The sequence below is a fragment of the Micropterus salmoides genome, unplaced genomic scaffold (genome assembly GCF_014851395.1).
Source record: "Micropterus salmoides isolate LMB-PRFRI ecotype aquatic unplaced genomic scaffold, ASM1485139v1 Ms_hic_scaffold_9, whole genome shotgun sequence".
NCBI classification, from domain to species: Eukaryota; Metazoa; Chordata; class Actinopteri; order Centrarchiformes; family Centrarchidae; genus Micropterus; species Micropterus salmoides.
The window spans coordinates 19,873,477-19,896,625 of NW_024044681.1; the positions used below are offsets into that span (position 1 = coordinate 19,873,477).

Below are 23,149 nucleotides of genomic sequence, written 5' to 3' on the forward strand. Positions count from 1 at the left end.
CAACCCATTGATAACTCTGTAAAACTATTATGTCTTGTTGGTAAAGGCTAGAACACTTCAAAACACTCCTTCTTTCTATCTGTTCTGTATTGAATTACAATATCTCTTTTACTCAGTCTCTAAATTATCATCAAACAAAAAAGCTATTAAAACCTCTTTAATAATTAGCAAATTACTTAATAAAAATATATTAATATATAGGCTCTATATTACTTTATATCTCCCTCGTTCACAAAGATTCATTAATACAACAGACTGTGGTAAATACGTAAATACGCATGTGACGTCAGCTCAACATGACGTAGAGGAGAACGACGTTTCCGTAGCAACTGGGGCCGGTCCGTTAACTGCAGCGGCCGTTGTACTACCGGAGCTCATCGAGGAGTTGAAGGGGAATTGTCGTCGGTGACCGGATACCACCTCTGTCTTGCGGGGCGTAGAGACACGGGGGCGGCGTAGTATCGAGGCGGCGAGCCCGCAGTTGCGTGCGGAGATGCTGAACATGTGGAAAGTCAGAGAGCTGGTGGACAAAGCGTGAGTACCGGGAGGCGCAGGTGGATCTGTTTGCGCGACCTAAACCGCTAAGTGGCTTCTAAGCTATCCGGCTAGCAAGGCGGCTTAGCCGGGCAGCATCAGCAGCCTTTATCGCTGACATGGGAGAGGATACAGGCCGTGACGTCACGGTGATAGCCCCCTCAGCTGTTAGCTCCGACTAGCTGGCTAGTTGCCAGTCTCATCCCTGTGGCATAAATAGAGATGCGTATTTTACAATGGTATCTCCCACTGTTCCATTTCCTCACTGGTTTGTAAAAGCCAGGGAGAAAAAAACAATATTACAAAATGCTAATTCATTTATTTTCGATCCAGAACCAAAGCTATCCAGTTAGCTAATTCCGCTAGCATCGCTAAGCCCACTGTTTGTGAAAGTGCTGCTGCAGAATCACGCCCTGTCCCACAATGGTGATGCCCGCTTACTCCACTAACGTTCACTTAACATTATTTCAAGACTAGAAATGTTGAACTAGTATGGTGGCAAGCTAGGTGTCGAGAGATAATTGTGTATGGATGAGTAAACGTCCTGCCAATTCCCAATGTGTCCAGCGAGGCCATGGTCCCCGGCGGACAACAGAGCTTGTTAGCCAAACAGATCATACTGTTGTAACGTTAGCTAATGCAGGTATTGCAGCATCGTGTTGTTTGTCTGAACACTGGACTACACGTGCAACTTTGTGGTGTGTGTCTTTCTGATATCTGTTGTTGTATATATGTATATATTAATTTTATTGTAACCAAGGAGGTGGAAGAACAAGTCCAAGAGGCTGTATATGAATGACTTTGCTGAGTAAAAAATAATACTCTTTGTAGTGCTCTCTATAGGGACCAAAAAAATTATTTTTGAAATACTGGTCTGTCAGTGGTGCATCTGCTGTCACAGGTCAACCTTTTAAATACTCCTCTTAAACACTGAAACTGATCTCTGACAGTCAGTTTCATGTGGGAATGGCTTTCATTTTTAATACCACAGCCTTGAATCTGCAATAACATTTTTTATATATACATATATATATATATATTATATATTACCAGTAAGAATCTTTTTTCTGTCTCAAATAACACCTAAACTGATAATAACTAGTTTATATGGCATGCTTTGTTTTTTTTTCCCTGATATATAATCCAGTGCTTTGTGCAGTATTTGACTGATAGTGAGTGTAGTGTTACAGATCAGTGCATCGCTTTTGTTTAATGCGATTATCCTAACACCAGAGAAAAGTGTGTTTAGCTTAACAGCACATGAGTTGCTAAAGTGCCTCCACTGACTGCAGAAGAATGGGTTTTTTTTGTTGTAGTAACAACACTGCTCTCTGTTTCTATCACCCTTTTCCTTTAGTTGCACTAACTAACTTTGGTGGTTTGTAGTCATTTTGAGACTTAGTTTGTAAAGTTTACAGTGTGCCATGCTGTTGCTCCTATGCCCTATGAATGCCACCCACAGCCAGAGTGGCTAGTAAGCGTGACTGTGTTACACGCAACTGGCTATTCTACCCTTATTTGGTGGGTGGGTGCTAATGTCAAGCCCAGCTTTCAAACTATCTTGATCTTTTATTGCGTTTTTGTACATGGGGCAGGTAATTCAAAGTTGAAGGTTTCAGCAGTTAATGTGCTCTTGCATTTTGCCAAACAACCGTTAAATGTTTATTTTTATTTCTTTATTTTTAGGGAGGCTGAAGAAATCTTACATACGTTTTGCCCTGGATACCTTTTTAAATATCGATCATGGTGATAATGTATGGCCAACAAGTCTTCCAAGAGTGTTTGTTTAGTTTTTCCCATGTTACATCTTTATTTTCCACGTTTACAGTTAAATCCTATAAACAAATATTTAATATTTCACTTTCACTGTCTGCTGACAGTTTGCGACACTGTGTTCTCTGTTTGGCTCCGTCCTTTAAAGGACCAATTATATCAAAAATGCGAAAAGGGGAAAGTAGATTGAAGAAACAGAAAGAAGAGAGAAGATATCTAAGAAAGGAGGGAATATATCAAGGTAGCACATATAGAGACCTCCACAAGAGCAGCTCCCATCAGCTGTTGGTTGTGGCTGGCTGGGCAAGATGAAAACCCTCTATTATTGATCTCCTTCAACAGAGCTGGCAGCGACGGTTATGCTTTTCCTGCAGATTAAAAGTCACACTATTGTGGAGCTCACTATCTGCTGACAGCAGCACAGTCAAAGGCAGCTCCTGAAATGTACAGGTGCCACTTATTTTCCTTTAGCTGGGAGGTAGAAGAGCTCTGAGGAGAAAGAGGGGGAGAGGAAGGGTAGGAAAAGAGAGCAACTGCTGTGGAATAAAGTAGTGATGATGGGATTGAAAATTGGCAGATGAAACACGATAGAAAATTAAGTGAAGTAGACAGACATTTGTGGGGGGGAAAAAGGTTGAAGAAGGAGAGAGGAATGGCTGGCTGAAGGAACAGTAGATAAGAAAGTTGCGGTAGGGAGGAGAGGTTTGTTTCAAGTTGCAGTGCATTGGCTGCGTTTTTAGCAAGGGGTCTGTCAAGCAAGCCATGCCTAACACAAGATGCAACACACACACAGGAAAACAAACAGAGCAGCAGGTGAGCCCACAAAAACAAAGATGGCAGGTAGCAGACATTATGGAGAAGTTTGCTTTTGGCTGTGTTGTGCACACACACAGACAGATGGAAAAACACACCCTGCTCACCTCCATGCACACACTGACTGAAGATTTTCTTACACACCATGCTTCTATATGTGTGTGTGTGCGCACACACCTGCATACCTGTCCTCTGAAGTACAGCGGACAGGACACGGGCTTTTAGAAAGCTGTCATTCATTATTCAGTGAACACAGATTCCAGTGTCTTGCACCATTTCATTGTGTGTTGTGTGTATGACATGCATGAATAAAGCTATTTGTTGTGATAATTCTATTTTTCACAGTTATTCTCAGTTTGATTGTGCTGCATAGCAGTAGGGCAGTTAAAAGTACACTGTACAATCAAAAATTAAAAGCATTAGCTAGACATCTGGGTGTGTAGAAGTACAATGAAATACATAATTATTGACTGTACATTATTAGAGCTGACTGTATCATATTACTCTTATGTATACAACAATCTGCTGACGACTTTGCTGCTACTAATCCCACTGCTATGACACTTTGCTTGAGACAGTATTGCACTTCACACATCAGTTGATGTACAACAGTTCTGGCTCCCGTATGTGTTTTCCCTCTGAGGGATCAATAAAAGATCATCTTATGTCTGGTGCTCTGGTAGCTCGAGACGTCGTTTGTCATTTAATTGTTGATCTCACTATATTCACATGGATCTAGGTGTTCTTCTGTGTAAACATGTCAATGTGTGTGCTTCAGTTGTTTGTATTTGGCTATGCCTGACCACTGAAAGTGTGATGAGTGGAGTGTGAAGAGAATCAGCACACAACATTTGCTTCAAGGCTGACTGACCGAAAGGTTGACAATAATTGGCCCTGTGTTCACAATAAGTGAACAGAAATACAAGAAGGGAAAGCCACAGGGTGTCACCTTTTACATGTCTCGAGTGCTTTATTAGTGTAATTTATGAAGAAAATATATGTTTGTGCCAACAGCACCAATGTGGTGATGAACTACTCCGAAATCGAGTCCAAAGTGAGAGAGGCTACCAATGATGACCCCTGGGGACCCTCCGGACAACTGATGGGGGAAATAGCCAAGTAAGCGCAACACACCCGGTTTCTGTATGTGCAAGTTAACACATGCACATCATCACTAAGGCAGCTGAAAGACTGTATTAGGTCATAACACACACATTAACATTGTGTTCAAGGTCTTTATTAAGGATAAATACGATTTCTGTTAGAATGTAAGGCTAATTCTCCACAGGCTCTGTTCACTTGGCCTGATCCTGCTTTGGTTACTTGCATAGGGTTTCCCAGCGCTATAATATTTTTCATTGTGTGTGTGTGTGTGTAGATCTACCTTTATGTATGAGCAGTTCCCAGAGGTGATGAACATGCTGTGGACCAGGATGCTGAAAGACAACAAGAAGAACTGGAGACGAGTCTACAAGGTATGGTTACACTCTGGTGGGTTGTTTCCCAGCGGTGACTGTGTTGTATTTGTGTTGTGCTGTGCAGCTCAGTTCTCTATTGTTTTCTCAGGATTCATTAAAGCTTCTTTGTGATTGCACGTGAGGTGCAGTGATTTCAGAAGGAGCAGTGTTTCTGTTTGATTCACTGCTGTACTGAAGCGGTTTCTTGTTCCTTCCTTAATCCTTCCTGAATCTTGTGTACAGTGGGGCCAAAAAGTATTTAGTCAGCCAATGATTGTGCAAGTTGTCCTACTGAAAAAGATGAGAGAGGTCTGTCATTTTCATCATAGGTACACTTCAACTATGAGAGACAAAATGAGGAAAAAAAATCCAGGATATCACATTGTAGGATTTTTAAAGAATTTATTTGTAAATTATGGTGGAAAATAAGTATTTGGTCACCCACAAACAAGCAAGATTTCTGGCTCTCACAGACCTGTAACTTCTTCTTTAAGAAGCTCTTCTGTCCTCCACTCGTTACCTGGATTAACGGCACCTGTTTGAACTCGTTATCTATATAAAAGATACCTGTCCACAGCTTTAAACAGTCAGACTCCAAACTCAACCATGGCAAAGACCAAAGAGCTGTCAAAGGACACCAGGAAGAAAATTGTAGACCTGCACCAGGCTGGGAAGAGTGAATCTACAATAGGCAAGCAGGTTGGTGTGAATAAATCAACTGTGGGAGCAATTGTAAGAAAATGGAAGACATACAAGACCATTGATAATCTCCCTCGAGCTGGGGCTCCACGCAAGATCTCATCCTGTGGGGTCAAAATGATCATGAGAACGGTGAGCAAAAATCCCAGAACTACACGGAGGGACCTGATGAATGACCTGCAGAGAGCTGGGACCAAAGTAACAAAGGCTACCATCAGTAACACACTACGCCAAGAGGGACTCAAATCCTGCAGTGCCAGGCGTGTCCCCCTGCTTAAGCCAGTACATGTCCAGGCCCGTCTGAAGTTTGCCAGAGAGCATATGGATGATCCAGAAGAGGATTGGAAGAATATCATGTGGTCAGATGAAACCAAAATAGAACTTTTTGGTAAAAACTCAACTTATTGTGTTTGGAGGAAGAAGAATGCAGAGTTGCATCCCAAGAACACCACACCTACTGTGAAGCATGAGGGAGGAAACCTCATGCTTTTGGGCTGTTTTTCTGCAAAGGGGACAGGAAAACCGATCCGTGTTAAGGGAAAAATTAACAGGGCCATATATCGTGAGATTTTAAGCCAAAACCTCCTTCAATCAGTGAAAGCCTTGAAGATGGAACGTGGCTGGGTCTTCCAGCATGACAATGATCCCAAACACACCATTCGGGCAACGAAGGAGTGGCTCCGTAAGAAGCATCTCAAGGTCCTGGAGTGGCCTAGCCATTCTCCAGACCTCAACCCCATAGAAGATCTGTGGAGGGAGTTGAAAGTCCGTGTTGCCCAGCGACAGCCCCAAAACATCACTGCTCTAGAGATCTGCATAGAGGAATGGGCCAAAATACCAGCTACAGTGTGTGCAAACCTGGGGAAGACTTACAGGAAACGTTTGACCTCTGTCATTGCCAACAAAGGTTATGTTGCAAAGTATTGAGTTGAACTTCTGTTATTGACTAAATACTTATTTTCCACCATAATTTACAAATAAATTCTTTAAAAATCCTACAATGTGATTTCCTGGATTTTCCTTTTTTTTTTACTCCTTTTGTCTCTTAGTTTAAGTGTACCTATGATGTAAATTACAGACCTCATCTTTCTAAGTAGGAGAACTTGCACAATCAGTGGCTGACTAAATACTTTTTGGCCCCACTGTGTATATAGTGCAAATATCAGAGCACTACATCTCGACTACATTCTTGTATCCTGCACACAGACTCATAAGACTGATTTGCAAAGGTTATAAATTATGCAAGAGCCTAGGAAGAATGAGTTTGGATTTTTTTTTTTTAAAGAGCAGTTCGGCAGAGTTTACGAGAGGGGACATGAAAAATAAATTTCCCTTTTGAGAGTTGAGGAAAGATGAACTGACTAAGTATGGCTTTTTGGAAATATTTTTCACTGAGCCCCCACCCCCCCCTTTTTCACTCCCTTGTCATGTCTCTTATTTTGTCTCTTTATCTTTATTTTACTCTGCAAGGCTTTACTACTGCTGGCCTATCTGATCAGAAATGGGTCTGAAAGAGTCGTCACCAGTGCCAGAGAACACATCTACGACCTGCGATCTCTAGAAAACTACCACTTCATTGGTGAGTCTCTAAATACAAATAAGCTCCCTCTATTTTCCATGTTGATTGAACTTGTTCGTCTTATTCTTCTTTATTTTGATGTATATTTGAGATAGCATCTAATTTGTACACAAGATATCAGAAAGATCAGAGTGTCCAAAATGGAAAGGGTTAATTCTGTGTGTGTTTGTTTGTGTTGTGCTTGTGTGCATGTGTCTGTCCAGATGAGAATGGAAAGGATCAGGGCATCAATGTGCGTCAGAAGGTGAAGGAGATGGTGGAGTTCGTCCAGGACGATGACAGACTGAGAGAGGAGAGGAAGAAAGCCAAGAAGAACAAAGATAAATACATTGGAGTTTCTTCTGACAGTATGGGAGGTGGAGGAGGAGGAGGAAGCATTAAGAACAGTAAGTAATTCACTGCATCTCCTTTGACAGCTTGAGTCACGTGGATTAAAATGACATAACTTATAACTTAAATTGATAAATGATTTAAAGGATTAATTATTCATTAAAATGTTCAGGGATTGATTAATTATCCAAACAATCATGGATTAGATTTTTGCCAAATGATTTATCATTTGAGCATTAGAGTTGACCTATTTATAATTTATTTATAAAACATAAATACATTTTAAAGTAGTTATGCTATTATCAAGTCCTTTGTTGATAAGATGATATTAGTTAATGCTGAAACCACTAGTAGATTAATCGTTTAGTCAATCGATACAAATATGTTGTTTTTTATTTTTTTATAAACGACATATGTTTTTATATATGTATAATAGATCACAACATTGTACAACTGAAAGTGAGGTTTATACCACTAGTATGTCCATTGGTTTACAAAGTCTCTTTTTCTCTCTCTGTTCTTTTCTGTCTTCTTCTTCCAGCTAATGAGCTGGATCGGAATAAGTGGGATGAGGACTGGGATAAGAGCAAAGGAGCTTTCCCCTTTAGCGAGAAGCTCGGAGAGATCAGCGACAAGATAGGCAGCACCATCGACGACACAATCAACAAGTTCAGAAAGAAGGAACCAGACGACTCACCCGACAGACTCAGGTAGACATACATTTACATTTACTCATTTGGCAGATGCTTTTATCCAAAGCAACTTACATTTGAGGAGTTCTATTAGTGTGTACGGCATCAATGGGGTAAAAACCTAGGGAAGAAGTAAGAGTTAACCAAATAGTGCAATGACTACAAGAAAATTGTAAGGAGATAGGAGAATAAGAACACAGGAAGTGCATGATAGAGGATAGAGGTTAGGGGTCAAAGGTGTTTAAGAGGACTGTTCTTGGAAGAGATGAGCTCCTTGAAGTTAGAGAGGGACGCCCTTGCTCTGATGGCATGTGGTAGCTCATTCTACCATCGTGGTGTCACAGATGAGAACAGCCGGGACCGAGATCGCTTTGTATGTGGGGATGGCAGACCAAGATGGCATTTGTTGGAGGAACACAAGCTCAGAGAGAGACAGGAAAGGCAGGGGAGAGAGACGGGATGACATGCAGCAAAGGTCTTGATATGTGGTGCGTGCTCTACCAGGTGAGCTACAGGGGCATCCACACATTATATGTGTTTATAAAACATCTGAACGAATGCTTATTTTAAAATGGTTTGAGGGTGTAAACTAAAGTTATTACATGCTTTCTTGGTTGTGCATTGTGGTGTTGTTATTGCAGTAGCTCATTGGTTCCTTTTTTTGATAGCTACCTTTTTAAACTCAGAATCAAAATGCAAAGCACCCCCCACTCGTTGCACATCAGAAGGTTTTTGGCCTTGCTGTCATGTGTTTAGCATCTTTAATAAACCATTGTGTCTTGGATTATCCGTTACAAAACAAAGGACCGTGACATACAATAATTGCAAAGCAACAAAACGGTGAATAGTAAAATCTTCTGAGTGCAGCCTCTCAAACTTTCTTTGTCTGATTGCTATAGTGACAACGAGGAGGACAGAGCATCGAGAAACGGAAGGCAGGAAACCCTTGAGTTCAAAGATGAGGAAGAAACTGTCACGACGAAGAGCATCCAGATCACACAAGCAACAGAAACCACAACCACCACCACACGGAAACGCAGTGGAGCAACAACCAGCAAGACTCTGGACCTGGGTGCTGCAGCCCACTACACTGGAGACAACAGCCCAGAGGAGAAGGTACGCACATAAACACGCGCATGTCTCCAAATGTGAGATACATTTTCAATAGTACATGTTTAATCAGTGTCTCTGTGCTTCTGTCTTTAGTCGTCAGTCAGGCAGACTTCCAGTAGCAGTCTAGCTGACCTGCTAGTTATTGACCCTTCATCCAATCAGAGTACAGGTAACTACAAACTTTTACACACACAAAGATAAGGAAGCAATGAAGGCTACGAAGGTGGTTTTAAAATTTCAGTATGTGGTGTACGAAGCGTTGCAGTCTTTGTGGGACAAAAGAGTTCTTTTGTATGAATGTGTCCATCCATCCAGGTGGCAGTTCAGACCTCATCGGTGGCTTTGCTGATTTCTCCTCTCCTGCGGCCTCTGCCAGCCTCCCAGCCTCCACTGGTAAACTTGTTCTTGCCTTTCTTAGCTCTTCCTAATCTGAAGGTACTGTCACACCTGTAGTTTGGCTTATTTGGTCAGGATCAAGGGGAAAAAATCCGCAGGGTCTTAAAAAGTCTTAAAAGGTAATAAATCAATTTTGCGAAAATTAAGGCCATTAAAAAGTCTTGATCACCATTTAACAGGGTATTAAACTTTGTAGATATTTTTGTCAATGTGAACATCCTTTTTGTCCAATGAGTTTGTATGGTAAAAGTGTGGGTGAACGTATTTATTTATATTGCATAGCCAAAATTACTAGACAGGCAGAACGTAGCGAGTTATTATTTTGTGTGACGTTAGGCGCAGGGATCTAGGATCTACGGTGCAAGCCTTTCACTCTCATACGCCCCTAAAAATAGATTTGTGCGACACAGAAAACTGATTTACGAGCACAACCGACCGCAACTTTCCACCACGCCGGATCCCCAATGTTAATTGTTTAAAACATGGTCAGACTGAGCGCTGTGGCCGCTTGAACAGCCCCGTTACTCAAAAACAAGAGCAAGATGAAGCAGGTGAAGCGGTAAGACAGCAGACAACAGGGAGAATATAAGCAGCATATTGGTTTGTCTAACGTTAGCTGGCTATTTAGCTACATCTGTGCCTTTTTATTAAAACACGTTCAACTTTTCATAAACTGAACAGATTAATCACAGCCTGGATGGAGTGGGATTGTTAAAAAAAAGTTTGATGTGCAACAGCAAACTTTCCAAATGTTGAACTAATCCTTCTGCCTAAATAGTTATGATTATTGATAGTAGCCTACTTAAAATTAAAGTTAGAGACTAACTGGAATATTTTTCTTTCACAAAGTTAATGAATAAAAAACAACCACAAAATGAAACAGTTGTAACTGGAATTAATATTATAGTAGTGGTAAGCTATATACTATACTATTATAGAATATAGATTATAATGATTATAATGAATATAATAACAACATATAATTAACATTAATATAAAACTAACAGTTTACTATTATATTAACAATGTACTTTTAATATAATGTTATAATATTATACTAATACACTCATTTGTACTAGTTCCTCCACCAGGTTGTGGATCGAGCCACTGTAGTGGAAAGATTTAGCCAGAGCTAGAGCCACGATGCCATTGTGGCAATATGTGCTGCTTAGCCTCCTCCTCCTGAGAGCAACACGTTCCCCTTGTTCTATTTTACATCTGTTTTACTAAAGTTTACACAAATCAGCTTTAGGATGCAGAGGTGGGCTGTGTGGTTTTTAGTGGCTTCTAGCAGTAAGGTTTCAGGTGGCAACCAATAGCATACGCTTTACATATTGACATAGTGACTGAAAATAAGTTACAACTATGTGAGGTAGTTAACAACTGGTCGGCGTTTGCAGGCAAGCTAACATCTAGTTTGAACCAACTAAAACACAAAATCACACTGTTTCACATGTTTTGCAGTAATGTTGCGCACATAAACATCACAGCCTGTTTAAGACGATGGATTTTCGCAGGAAATCCGACGAGTCCTTCACATAGAAAACAGTAGGCCTAAACAGGCTGTTATAGGCAACTGAGAAAGTTGGTGAATGCCTCAATTTTTAGGCGAGGTTACAACCTGGTACAACCTCACTAATTGGACAGTTTCATTCTATATCATCACCACATCACCAAGACCTGTATGGGGTAATCACATTCCGCTGACTGACAGCAAGTTAAACTGCACTTTATCGTTTCTTATGTGCATATTATTGTCCTCTCTCTCCATCATATTCTCAAAGAGCTCACAAAGAAATAACTGATTGTAAGCATTATTAGTACTATTAGACTGCAAATAGACCGTGTGTGAACAATGACGATTACAGTCACTAAAGGCCTGTCGTACTAGGGATATCACGATACCAGAAATTTAGCAGTCGATACTGATACCAGTAACATTCCTTGATTCTCGATACCACAGTAAAAAATAAAAACAACACAATAAATCCCATGTACTTCAACATAAACTCTTTCTGTAAAAACTTTGAGCATTACAAAGAACAAATAACTGCTGTGAAAGTTGTGCAAGGATGTCCAGAACAGATGAGAAGTGATTTGATGTCAGTATATTCACAAATGAGCAAGCCATTGAAATAGCAACCTTGCACTCTGCTTATTTAATTTAGTCAATTAATTGCTTAATTTTATTAACTTTTTTTACAATCTCACAGGTGTTCCACATGTTGGACCTTCGGTACCTAACAAGAGTACCGACATGTTTTTAGAACTTGGTACCGAAGTATCTGTTATGTGACATCCCTACATTGTACAGCATTATTCTGGGAGGTGTAACTGTGGGATGTCACCCTTTATAATGGTCTTAATGAACTGCCAAAGTACAGATACAAACACAGCTGACCACCATTTTAACTGCTTTTGAGTGTCAGAACGATCAGAGAAAATCTCGGCTGATATGCATTTGTGTTACCATGGTTACCAAGTGATTTTTACATAAATAAATCCATTATACAGATCTGTGAAGGAATTTTCCTAAGAAGACCTAGGTGAGTAAAAAGTCTCCACCATGGGTGCATGACTACAGCTGATTAGACAGGAATAAGTTGTTGCCTAGAGTCTTAGATGTTTACAGACAGCCTCTTCTGAGAATGTAATGCATCTGATCTCCTAATTCCAACGTGACTTAGGTAAGGTTTTGAGTTCAACATCCAATAAGATAAGACACATAGTCAGGCCAGTAGAGAATGACCTTGACTTCGTAGACATTATATGGTCGGTAAAGTAAGTATATTGTGGACCAAAAAGGGATCTTCAGATTTGGTTTGGCACAAAACTGTGTTATCACTCTGTTCTGTTGTTGCCATTTTCTCCTCAGCTGAGTTTTAATAAATACTGCAGTTAAATACATCCTAAGTTTCCTGAAATCTTCTTCATTAAGTGTTGACCAGCTCACTAGAATTTCCTTCACAAGATCATTTATAAGATTGCTTCCTGGACAGTTAACGATCAGCAGATGGTTTTAATGGTAGTTAAGAATTGGGCAGTATGCTTAAATCGCATATCTACAATCAGAATATCACCACAAACCCTACCAGAGTCCAGTACCTTCTTTTTCAAGCGGGATTGGTCTGGTTGTTTGGTCTGCACCAGGGTTCGATTGACTCTACTCACCAGCCTTCATTTTAACAAAACCAAACAGGTGTGACAGAAGTCTTCAGGGGTGAAATATACTCTCTTAGAACAAGTTCAGGTGAGGTCCACCATGACAAAAAATGTTGTATACTTCATACTTTTCTTGTGCGTTGTATTTTGTGTATTTAGATTTTTTCACTGTGGATTTTTAGGAAATGAATGTAATTTTAGGGCACAGTGAAGGAGTGAGGCAGTTCCTGTCAAACTCCAAGATGAATGTTACAATCACAACTGAACAAATCACTACTCTCTCGTGGCCAGCTGCTGCATCATCCAATGGAAATGGAGAATTTGGAGACTGGAATGCCTTCCCAGCCAATCCACCTGCTTCGTCTAGCTCTGCTCCCTCCCAGCCCATCACTGACCTGTTTGGCAGTGTCCACTCACCAACAGCGCCACCCTCTAATCCCACCCCCGTCCCACCGTCTGCCGAGCTCTTTGACCTGATGGGTGGAGTTAACCATCAGCTAACCAATCCACATACAACACTGAGCGCCTCACAGAGCATGACTTTCTCTCTGGGAGGGGCAACGCCAGGAGCATCGGTTACAATGCCCACCATGCCCGTTTCTCGCTCTCAACAGGTAGGTTTGGTACACATCACAGGAAGCCCTAGTTTATCTAAAACCTTGAGAAAATAAAAATGTTGAAAATAACGAATTGCATTGAAATTAATTCCCCAATAATCTAGAAGCTTCCAGTATGTATTAGTCTAAATTAGTAGTGGAATAAAAATGTCAAAGGTGGTGACAAACATTTAAAAATGTATGTCAGTGCACCCTTAAAGAGTTACAATCTAAAAGTGTTGAGGCTTTTAACTGCTTTCAGTTTTTAATTCTTGGTAAACCTTTTAGAATATGCCAAGAGACACTTGTATATGTATTTGATGTCAAACTATATTCTTTGTGTATTTAAGTGTAAAGTATTTGTAATTTATTTCAGAGCTTGGGAGGCATGACATCTCAGCAGCCTATAGGTCAACAGCAGAAGGTTGGCGTTGGAGGTCAAGGATCATTAGGGTCGACCTGGTCTGACCCCTCCGTTAACATCAGTCTGGACTTCCTGTCAGCGGGCCTCAACCCCACTAAGACACCGCCCACACTCAACAATATCATCCAGCAGACAGGTATCATGTTCAATTGTTTTTTGCATTTTACATGGAAAAAGAAAAAAGAACTATGCAGGGTACCTGCAGGTCTTGGTTTACATTAGTAATTATTGTTATATACAGTGGGGAGAAAAAGTATTTGATACACTGCTGATTTTGCAGGTTTTCCTACTTACAAAGCATGTAGAGGTCTGTCATTTTTATCATAGGTGCATTTCAACTGTGAGATGGAATCTAAAATAAAAATCCAGAAAAATCACATTGTATGATTTTAAAATAATTAATTTGCATTTTATTGCATGACATAAGTATTTGATAAATCAGAAAAGCAGAACTTAATATTTGGTACAGAAACCTTTGTTTGCAATTACAGAGATCATACATTTCCTGTAGTTCTTGACCAGGTTTGCACACACTGCAGCAGGGATTTTGGCCCACTCCTCCATACAGACCTTCTCAAGATCCTTCAGGTTTCGGGGCTGTCGCTGGGCAATATGGACTTTCAGCTCTCTCTAAAGATTTTCTATTGGGTTCAGGTCTGGAGACTGTCTAGGCCACTCCAGGACCTTGAGATGCTTCTTGCGGAGCCACTCCTTAGTTGCCCTGGCTGTGTTTTTCGGGTCGTTGTCATGCTGGAAGACTCAGCCACGACCCATCTTCAGTGCTCTTACTGAGGGAAGGAGGTTGTTGGCCAAGATCTCGCGATACATGGCCCCATCCATCCTCCCCTCAATACGGTGCAGTCGTCCTGTCCCCTTTGCAGAAAAGCATCCCCAAAGAATAATGTTTCCACCTACATGCTTCACAGTTAGGATGGTGTTCTTGAGGTTGTACTCATCATCCTCCTTCCTCCAAATACGATGAGTGGAGTTTAGACCATAAAGCTCTATTTTTGTCTCATCAGACCACACGACCTTCTCACAGTCCTCCTCTGGATCATCCAGATGGTCATTGGCAAACTTCAGACGGGCCTGGACATGCGCTGGCTTGAGCAGGGGGACCTTGCGTGCGCTGCAGGATTTTAATCCATGACGGTGTAGTGTGTTACTAATGGTTTTCTTTGAGACTGTGGTCCCAGCTCTCTTCAGGTCATTGACCAGGTCTTGCTGTGTAGTTCTGGGCTGATCCCTCACCTTCCTCATGATCATTGATGCCCCACGAGGTGAGATCTTGCATGGAGCCCCAGACCGTGGGAGACTGACCGTCATCTTGAACTTCTTCCATTTTCTAATGATTGCGCCAACAGTTGTTGCCTTCTCACAAAGCTTTTTATCCCTGATGTCCTTACACAGCTCTCTGGTCTTGGCCATTGTGGAGAGGTTGGAGTCTGTTTGATTGAGTGTGTGGACAGGTGTCTTTTATACAGGTAATGAGTTCAAACAGGTGCAGTTAATACAGGTAATGAGTCGAGAACAGGAGGGCTTCTTAAAGAAGAACTAACAGGTCTGTGATCAAATACTTATGTCATGCAATAGATTACATTAGACAAGATGGTGCAATTATTTTACACTTACTGATCAGTTTAGAATTGATTTTAAGGTCCTCCTCCTTATATACAGAGCCCTAATGGGCAAGAACCAAGCTACACAGTTCCCATGTTCACTTTTTACATTCAAGAACACTGCGAACACCTGCTGCTGGTTTATTTGAGGTTCCCAGAGACAGCTGCAAGTAAATCAGGGATGCAGCCCCAAAGCTATGGAACCATTACTTATAAATAGAATATTAAAGAAATGTAGTTGGTGTTTTATTATTGTTTTACATGAATTATGGCATTCAATCCCTGTTTTTATATTCACTTTGAGCTGTATTTCTTCTATGAAATGTGCTATACAAATAATGTTTATTATTATTATTTAATAAAAATAAATAAGTTGTTATAACCCCAGTGGTAAAACAGAGTATATTAACTCCTCCCTGCCCATATGTGTCTGTGCAGGCGTGCCTCCCGTCAACTTGTTGGCCCAGAACTTTGGAGGAATGAACCTCAGCTCCCCACCCCACGTGACACCTATTAGACCACCAGCCATTCCCATGATGGCAGGCAATGCCATGGCGATGGGTATGCCCCCTTCAATGACCACGGGTACCATGGGGATGGGGGGGATTCCAGTAAACCAAGGCATGATGGGAATGAACATGAGCATGAATATGGGCATGGCCGCTCCGGTGATGATGAGTGGAATGGCTGGCATGGGAGTGCCAGGAGTAGGGATGGGCCTTGCACACTCCATCACCCCGGCCGTGGTTCCACCCAAACAAGATGCCTTCGCTAACTTTGGCAGTTTTGGGAAATGAAGGAGTGCAAATGTGTGTGTGCGTGTGTGGGTGCGAGTGTGAGTGTGCATGTCTGACATTATGGGAGAGAACTACAGAAGGACTGCTGTACTTGAAGACTTCCTTGCATGTTTGTGTTTGTTTTCTTTGGTGAGCTGGCACCAGTGATCGTTCGCCACAATCTTGGAGGTCGGAGAGAGTGCCCGCCAGCGGCCTATTGGTAATCTGATGTGTGAAATTACGTCACAGAGGACACCTGAAGAGCAGGGAAGGTGTAAACCCACAGCCTGTAGTCGTTCCTCTCCTGTGGGGGAAGGAACCTGTTTTCTATATGAACTACAGTATCGCCCCCTCAATTGTAAAGAAAAATCACTGCAAAAAGTTTTTCTCTGTGACTGCACAAAGAATTCAATCAGTAGGGTTGACACAAATGAAAATGGCATTGCTGTCTCAATTCTGCATTGTAGCCTGAGATATCATGTTTTATATCATTTCAACCATCAGTCATAAAATTTAAGCCAATACATTATTGCCAGGGGCTGACTCTATTACTTTCTCTCACTGCTTGTGCAAATAATATAGAATAACAGTCACAGTATCTGGAGTATGCTGAGTCCATCCCCTCCTCCTCCAGCAGAGGGCAGGGTGGGTGTATGTGTTGAGATAACGGTGTACTTAACTCTTGAGCCATATTAGGGTGGATGAATTGCATATTACATCCTCTTTGTCTCCCATCTCCTCCTTTTATTAGGGCGGTACCAGTTCACAGTAACTCATTCAGTCAGTATTTCATTCACTGATATTTATCTTAGACATGCTTTTGTAGGACACTTGACTTCATATAAGCATTGCTTTCTGACCCAAATAGATCTGTTATGTTCTGGACAGAGGTAAAGACTATTGTGTTTTATAGTATTATATATATTATTTTCCTACTGACTTTGGGAGAAGAGGGTAAATGATGGTCACCATCTACAAGAACACCGTCCTCTAAATTTCTGTCATGTTCAAAGCAGTTTTGTGGGACAACCCAGCAATGTACCTTTAATTCCAAGTATTTTTGCCAGCAAACATTTTTCACCCTGCGGCTCACTTTGTCTCTTGGTGCAAGGGTCTCATCTGTGCATCTCTCAAACCTTGTATTAATAACCACTTCTTACATTTGACATGGATTAGATAAATTGGAGGAATGTTTTCATTAGCTGAGTTTCAATACATTATTTCTATGGCTAGATGAGACAAATCTAAAGGGTTTTCGGGGTCTCGAAGAGTGTGTGTGTGTGTGTGTGTGTGTGTGTGTGTAGTTTTCTGTTTGATGTGCAAACACAGCTAAGCAGAGCCTCTTCTCATTTTTTGAGACACTGCACTCCAAATGACCAAATCTTTATTTTGTTACTCTCAGAAGGATTATTTCATAGCTATTAGTTTAATATTTTATTTTAATTAGTTGTAAGCTTGTGTTCATATGGGTGAGCTACTAATACCATAATTTAGTTGACACAAATCATGTTTTTGTTTCTTTATTTCAGTACAGCTTGTTTCATTTGGTTGTACTTTTTCTGTACTTCATTTGACATTAAATTAAATTATAACATTAAAGATTCAGTTTCTTCCTTTTTTCTAAGTGTAAGCTAGTTTGTGTTTATGGTCTTACTGCATGATATTTATTTTACATTTGATCCTAAACACTGGGGTCATGTCCTGTATTTGTTCTGGGAATTTGGAGGTTCTGGCAACTTTAGACAAGGTTATATTTTGTCATTAAAAACTTGGTGGATCACTTACAGGCTGATTCCAGTAATTTTTTTAGACTCAGTTAAAGTTGAGTTAAAGACAACCTTTAGACAGCCAAATAAATTAAGGAAAGTATTGTTTCCCCCTCCACAGGTTTATTCCTGGCAATGCACAGAAGGAAAACATATTTTGTTTGAAAATAAAATGTATACAGACAATATTAAAGTTAACAGAATTAATAAAAAAAATAAACTATTTTTTGATGTGTGGTAAAAATTTACTGAGACAGAAGAGGCTTGCCCTCAGCATTTCTAAAATCCTGGCTACAGCCCTGTACATATTCTGTCAGCTACGTGGCTAACAGCTACATAGCTAGCTGGACCGTTCGGGCCTGTGGAACACCGTTAACGCCTTTTAACGTTCAAGAACCGTTACTCTGTTCTTTTGTACGTTTTTAATTAATCACAATTCAGATGAAACATTAAAACCAACCCCAAAACTACAGCGACAGTCGTGACAATGGACCAGCACTTTCAAAAAAGAAAACGAGAAACGGGTCAGGACCCAGCGACGCCCTCTCAGTTCCTCCAGACCAGAGAGGGGGATTACATTCAGCCCCTGGACGGGACCGGTAATAAGTTTAAGACATGGGGAAACTACATGGCATCTGTTGGAGCAAGTTGTCAATTTACAGACGGAAAGCTAACTCTACCACCCATATCGACCCTTTTTAACAAAGTACCACTTTACCAAGGTGTGCCGGCGGAAGTGAGAGGCTGCAATGGTGGCGGGGTACGGTCAGAAACTGTCACTTCAGGTCCATGCCCACCAGCAGCAGCAGGTTACCAGGTCAGGGTAGTGGACCTGCAGCCACCTGGTGAACAAATTGTCCCGCTCCAGGTCACTGACAGGCTGGATCTGCCACAAGCCACCGCAGCTAGAGAACCTATGAGCCCAGGTCCAGTCCACCTGACCCCAAGATCAACCAGAGTCGGAGGTGATGGCCCAGCCACCAGTTTTACCATCCCGCCAACGGATGACGGTACAGTATCCCCATAGAGCCTGTGTGTGACTGTGACAGGTGTTGGATGTTTAGTAAGGAAGCAGAAAAATTCAATGTTTGGAATGACAAAAACAACATTTTTTTTATATATATATATATATATATACATATATATATATATATATATATATATATATATATATATATATATATATATATATATATATATATATATATATATATATATATATATACATACTATATATATACACACACACACACACACACACACATACATACATATATACAGTGGGTACGGAAAGTATTCAGACCCCTTTAAATTTTTCACTTTGTTTCATTGCAGCCATTTTCCAAAAATCAAAAAAGTTCATTTTATTTCTCAGTAATGTACACTCAGCACCCCATCTTGACAGAAAAAAAACAGAAATGTAGAAATTTTTGCAAATTTATTAAAAAAGAAAAACTGAAATATCACATGGTCATAAGTATTCAGACCCTTTGCTCAGTATTTAGTAGAAGCACCTTTTGATCCAATACAGCCATGAGTCGTTTTGGGAAAGATGCAACAAGTTTTTCACATCTGGATTTGGGTATCCTCTGCCATTCCTCCTTGCAGATCCTCTCCAGTTCTGTCAGGTTGGATGGTAAACGTTGGTGGACAGCCATTTTCAGGTCTCTCCAGAGATGCTCAATTGGGTTTAAGTCAGGGCTCTGGCTGGGCCATTCAAGAACAGCCACGGAGTTGTTGTGAAGCCACTCCTTCGTTATTTTAGCGGTGTACTTAGGGTCATTGTCTTGTTGGAAGGTAAACCTTCGGCCCAGTCTGAGGTCCAGAGCACTCTGGAAAAGGTTTTCGTCCAGGATATCCCTGTACTTGGCCGCATTCATCTTTCCCTCGATTGCAACCGGTCGTCCTGTCCCTGCAGCTGAAAAACACCCCCACAGCATGATGCTGCCACCACCATGCTTCACTGTTGAGACTGTATTGGACAGGTGATGAGCAGTGCCTGGTTTTCTCCACACATACCGCTTAGAATTAAGGCCAAAAAGTTCTATCTTGGTCTCATCAGACCAGAGGATCTTATTTATCACCATCTTGGAGTCCTTCAGGTGTTTTTTAGCAAACTCCATGCGGGCTTTCATGTGTCTTGCACTGAGGAGAGGCTTCCGTCGGGCCACTCTGCCATAAAGCCCCGACTGGTGGATTGCTGCAGTGATGGTTGACTTACTACAACTTTCTCCCATCTCCCGACTGCATCTCTGGAGCTCAGCCACAGTGACCTTTGGGTTCTTCTTTACCTCTCTCACCAAGGCTCTTCTCCCCCGATAGCTCAGTTTGGCCAGACGGCCAGCTCTAGGAAGGGTTCTGGTCGTCCCAAACGTCTTCCATTTGAGGATTATGGAGGCCACTGTGCTCTTAGGAACCTTAAGTGCAGCAGAAATTTTTTTGTAACCTTGGCCAGATCTGTGCCTTGCCACAATTCTGTCTCTGAGCTCTTCAGGCAGTTCCTTTGACCTCATGATTCTCATTTGCTCTGACATGCACTGTGAGCTGTAAGGTCTTATATAGACAGGTGTGTGGCTTTCCTAATCAAGTCCAATCAGTATAATCAAACACAGCTGGACTCAAATGAAGGCGTAGAACCATCTCAAGGATGATCAGAAGAAATAGACAGCACCTGAGTTAAATATGAGTGTCACGGCAAAGGGTCTGAATACTTATGACCATGTGATATTTCAGTTTTTCTTTTTTAATAAATTTGCAAAAATTTCTGAGTGTACATTACTGAGAAATAAAATGAACTTTTTTGATTTTTGTAAAATGGCTGCAATGAAACAAAGAGTGAAAAATTTAAAGGGGTCTGAATACTTTCCGTACCCACTGTATATATAACAGCATTATATATAATATTCTTGGAAAATGTTAATTATGAAACACTTGTAACTATATGAGACTGTCAAAACTTAAATTACAAGTGACATTTTGAGCTTCAACCATGTCTTTTTGAAGTAAGTAAAAATGAGATACTAATTCCAAATGGTGACTTCTTTGACTTGGTATATCATAAGCTTGACATCCAAGTGTCTATCAGAATTTTATCAAAATGGAAAATACTGACAGACACATACTAGACAATATTTAGGGGCTTTTTTTTTCATTAGGTGTTTTTAGTCTATCCTATGTATTTTTTCTGGATATTGTGTTTGTTTATCTTACAGATTTCAAAGGCAGTCGATCTCAAAATTATTAACATAATATTTTGGGAGGTTTTTTACCCTAAAACCGCCAACGAAGTAATCAGTCCCCAAATGTCTCCCTCAGATATGAGGCAGATGCTGTCTGGCCAAGACAAGAATGGATACATTAAACGGCCGATGAATGCCTTTATGGTGTGGTCTCACATCCACCGATATGCCCTGCGTAAAGCCTGCCCCGGAGCCAACATGATAGACACTAGTATCCAACTGGGCTGTGAGTGGTCCAAGCTCAGTGAGGAACAGAAGAGGCCCTATTATGAAGTGGCTCACAAACTGAAACACATGCATAAGCAGCAATTCCCTGGTAAGGACAATTTAGCAGCTGATTTGATGACAATTTACTGCAAGGTTACTGCCTTGTCTCCAGTGCAGTTATACAGTAGCATATACAGTATTTTCCGTTTGAAATTTGTTCTAGTGTGGGTTAGGAACCTCTGTCTTTCACTTACTCTGGCTTTATTCTTGACAGATTATGAGTTTCACCCAGAGAGGAAGAGAGGTAGAAAGTATTTTGCCTCAGGGCAGGGAGCAGGACAGGACCCTGGCGTTTCTGTGTTTGTCTCACAGGCCATGCCTCCAGCTCAGTCCAAGTGGCTGGCCCCCAGCATGTACACGTGTCCCGTCATGATGCCCTGCACAGTGGGCTACTATCCCTACCCATCTTGTAGCCCATATCATCCAGTGAGCTGCTACTACAGGTACCAGATCCACCATTCAAGGTTAGGCATAATCAGTGAAATATTTCTGCTAGCCAATGTGTTAGAGCTCGTTTGTTTCCTTCAATACCTTCTAGACGGCCCATGTAATTAAGTGATTTGAACAACTGATAAAATACAAAACAAGCAAAACACACTTTATTTTAGATTTCTTTTCAACAACAGCAAGCGGAGAATGATTTGGTTAGCCAGGTTTTTACATTTGAAAGACTTTTACACTGACTGACTTTTTGGTGCCATAATTCACAGAATTAACAGTTCAATGACATTTGCTTTGACACATTCATTGGAGCATTTTATAATTTACTTGCTGTGTGCTTATATCAGGGTTTTATGCAGATACCAAAATGCCAGCAGCTCCATGGAGGAAGTGAGGAATTACCACAGAACTCACCCGCAGGGGGACGAGACCACTCTGCTCACTCTGGCCAGGGAAATCATGCAGCAGGAGCCTCATCCAGTCCTTATCGGCTCTACCACGACATCAGAGAGCCTTGAGCAGCCTGACGTTGGCACCAGTCAGCAGCTACTGGCCAACAACAAGGTGGAATTTAAATGTGAGGATGATGTTGATGTTGTTGGACTGCTCTAGGAGATATTATATATATATATATATATATATATATATATATTTGGTTTTGTTATGAAATAAAGAAACTCTTCTGTGTCTGTACCTGTTGGCCTGCTTTTATTATTTGTACTGTATATTCTAAATGCCACAATAAAATGTCCTGTCTTGATTTTGGATTGCATAAAATGAAGTGTTCTCAAAATTATACAGCGGACACCCAAATCAAATTATATGTGTTGACCTGATTGTCAGTTTTTCATCATATTCAGATCTTAAACATGTTCATAGTTTCCTCCTCACACCAGCAACAGTGAAAAGTAGTAAAAGTTTGGCTGCCTCAGTTTGTCTCTTCCATCGCCACATTACATTCACTTTCCAGGCACTTTTGTCCAAATAATTGACTTTAATAAGGGCTGTTAGTGACATTATTCAGAATGACCATGTCCTTTAACTCTCACATACACATATGAAACCAAACTCATTCACATACAATGATAAAAGCCTCATACATACAAGTGAAATGCGTTTACATAGTCTACACACCTACTTTATTTTTTCTGAATGAGAGGCATTGAAGAGTGTTGCAAGTTTTTTGTTAGTGCTCTGCAATGTCACTATTAAAAAAGTCTGCAATACATTGAGTCCTCTTCTTTGCCTCACAGCTAAAAAAAATAAAGTTTTAAAAGCAAAAAGGACCAGGTAAACATACATTGTGGTGTGATTTTGCAGAGACCAGAAAACCTGCTGTAAATTATTGTGTTTTAAGATGATAGCGTGCAGATGTTATATATTTGACTTTTACATATGGAAATACATTTTTGAACACAGAACATCAACAGTTTTTCCACTGTGACAGATTATTTACTAATTTTTGGACTTCAC

The 23,149-nt window shown here is 40.8% G+C and overlaps 2 protein-coding genes across 3 annotated transcripts; both read left to right on the forward strand.

Moving 5' to 3' along the window:
- Positions 1 to 323: 323 nt before the first annotated feature.
- LOC119895732 (clathrin interactor 1-like) lies at positions 324 to 17,562 on the forward strand. The gene is made up of 12 exons (XM_038709026.1): positions 324 to 534; positions 4,135 to 4,239; positions 4,499 to 4,595; positions 6,747 to 6,855; positions 7,059 to 7,241; positions 7,727 to 7,895; positions 8,777 to 8,993; positions 9,084 to 9,159; positions 9,306 to 9,383; positions 12,840 to 13,162; positions 13,521 to 13,704; positions 15,626 to 17,562. The coding sequence occupies exons 1-12, from the start codon at positions 494 to 496 to the stop codon at positions 15,982 to 15,984; spliced, it is 1,941 nt and encodes a 646-aa protein (XP_038564954.1). The 5' UTR covers positions 324 to 493; the 3' UTR covers positions 15,985 to 17,562.
- Positions 17,563 to 17,830: 268 nt separating this feature from the next.
- LOC119895733 (transcription factor SOX-2-like) lies at positions 17,831 to 22,305 on the forward strand. Of its 2 annotated transcripts, none has more exons than XM_038709027.1 (4): positions 17,831 to 18,739; positions 21,045 to 21,284; positions 21,450 to 21,699; positions 22,024 to 22,305. In XM_038709027.1, exons 1-4 carry the CDS (start codon positions 18,217 to 18,219, stop codon positions 22,286 to 22,288), a joined length of 1,278 nt encoding a protein of 425 aa, XP_038564955.1. In that variant the 5' UTR covers positions 17,831 to 18,216; the 3' UTR covers positions 22,289 to 22,305. The 2 variants fall into 2 exon arrangements, with proteins under 2 accessions (XP_038564955.1, XP_038564956.1); XM_038709028.1 differs by having other exon boundaries at positions 21,450 to 21,678.
- Positions 22,306 to 23,149: the final 844 nt, after the last annotated feature.

What these genes read in the sequence shown, in the direction of transcription:
- LOC119895732 (XM_038709026.1), top strand. Translation starts at nt 494, where the DNA reads ATGCTGAACATGTGGAAAGTCAGAGAGCTGGTGGACAAAGC. An exon ending in AGAAAACTACCACTTCATTG is followed by an intron (nt 6,856 to 7,058) that starts GTGAGTCTCTAA and finishes GTGTCTGTCCAG; the next exon opens with ATGAGAATGGAAAGGATCAG. An exon ending in TTCATCCAATCAGAGTACAG is followed by an intron (nt 9,160 to 9,305) that starts GTAACTACAAAC and finishes CCATCCATCCAG; the next exon opens with GTGGCAGTTCAGACCTCATC.
- LOC119895733 (XM_038709027.1), top strand. Translation starts at nt 18,217, where the DNA reads ATGGACCAGCACTTTCAAAAAAGAAAACGAGAAACGGGTCAGGACCCA. An exon ending in CATCCCGCCAACGGATGACG is followed by an intron (nt 18,740 to 21,044) that starts GTACAGTATCCC and finishes TGTCTCCCTCAG; the next exon opens with ATATGAGGCAGATGCTGTCT. An exon ending in GCATAAGCAGCAATTCCCTG is followed by an intron (nt 21,285 to 21,449) that starts GTAAGGACAATT and finishes TATTCTTGACAG; the next exon opens with ATTATGAGTTTCACCCAGAG.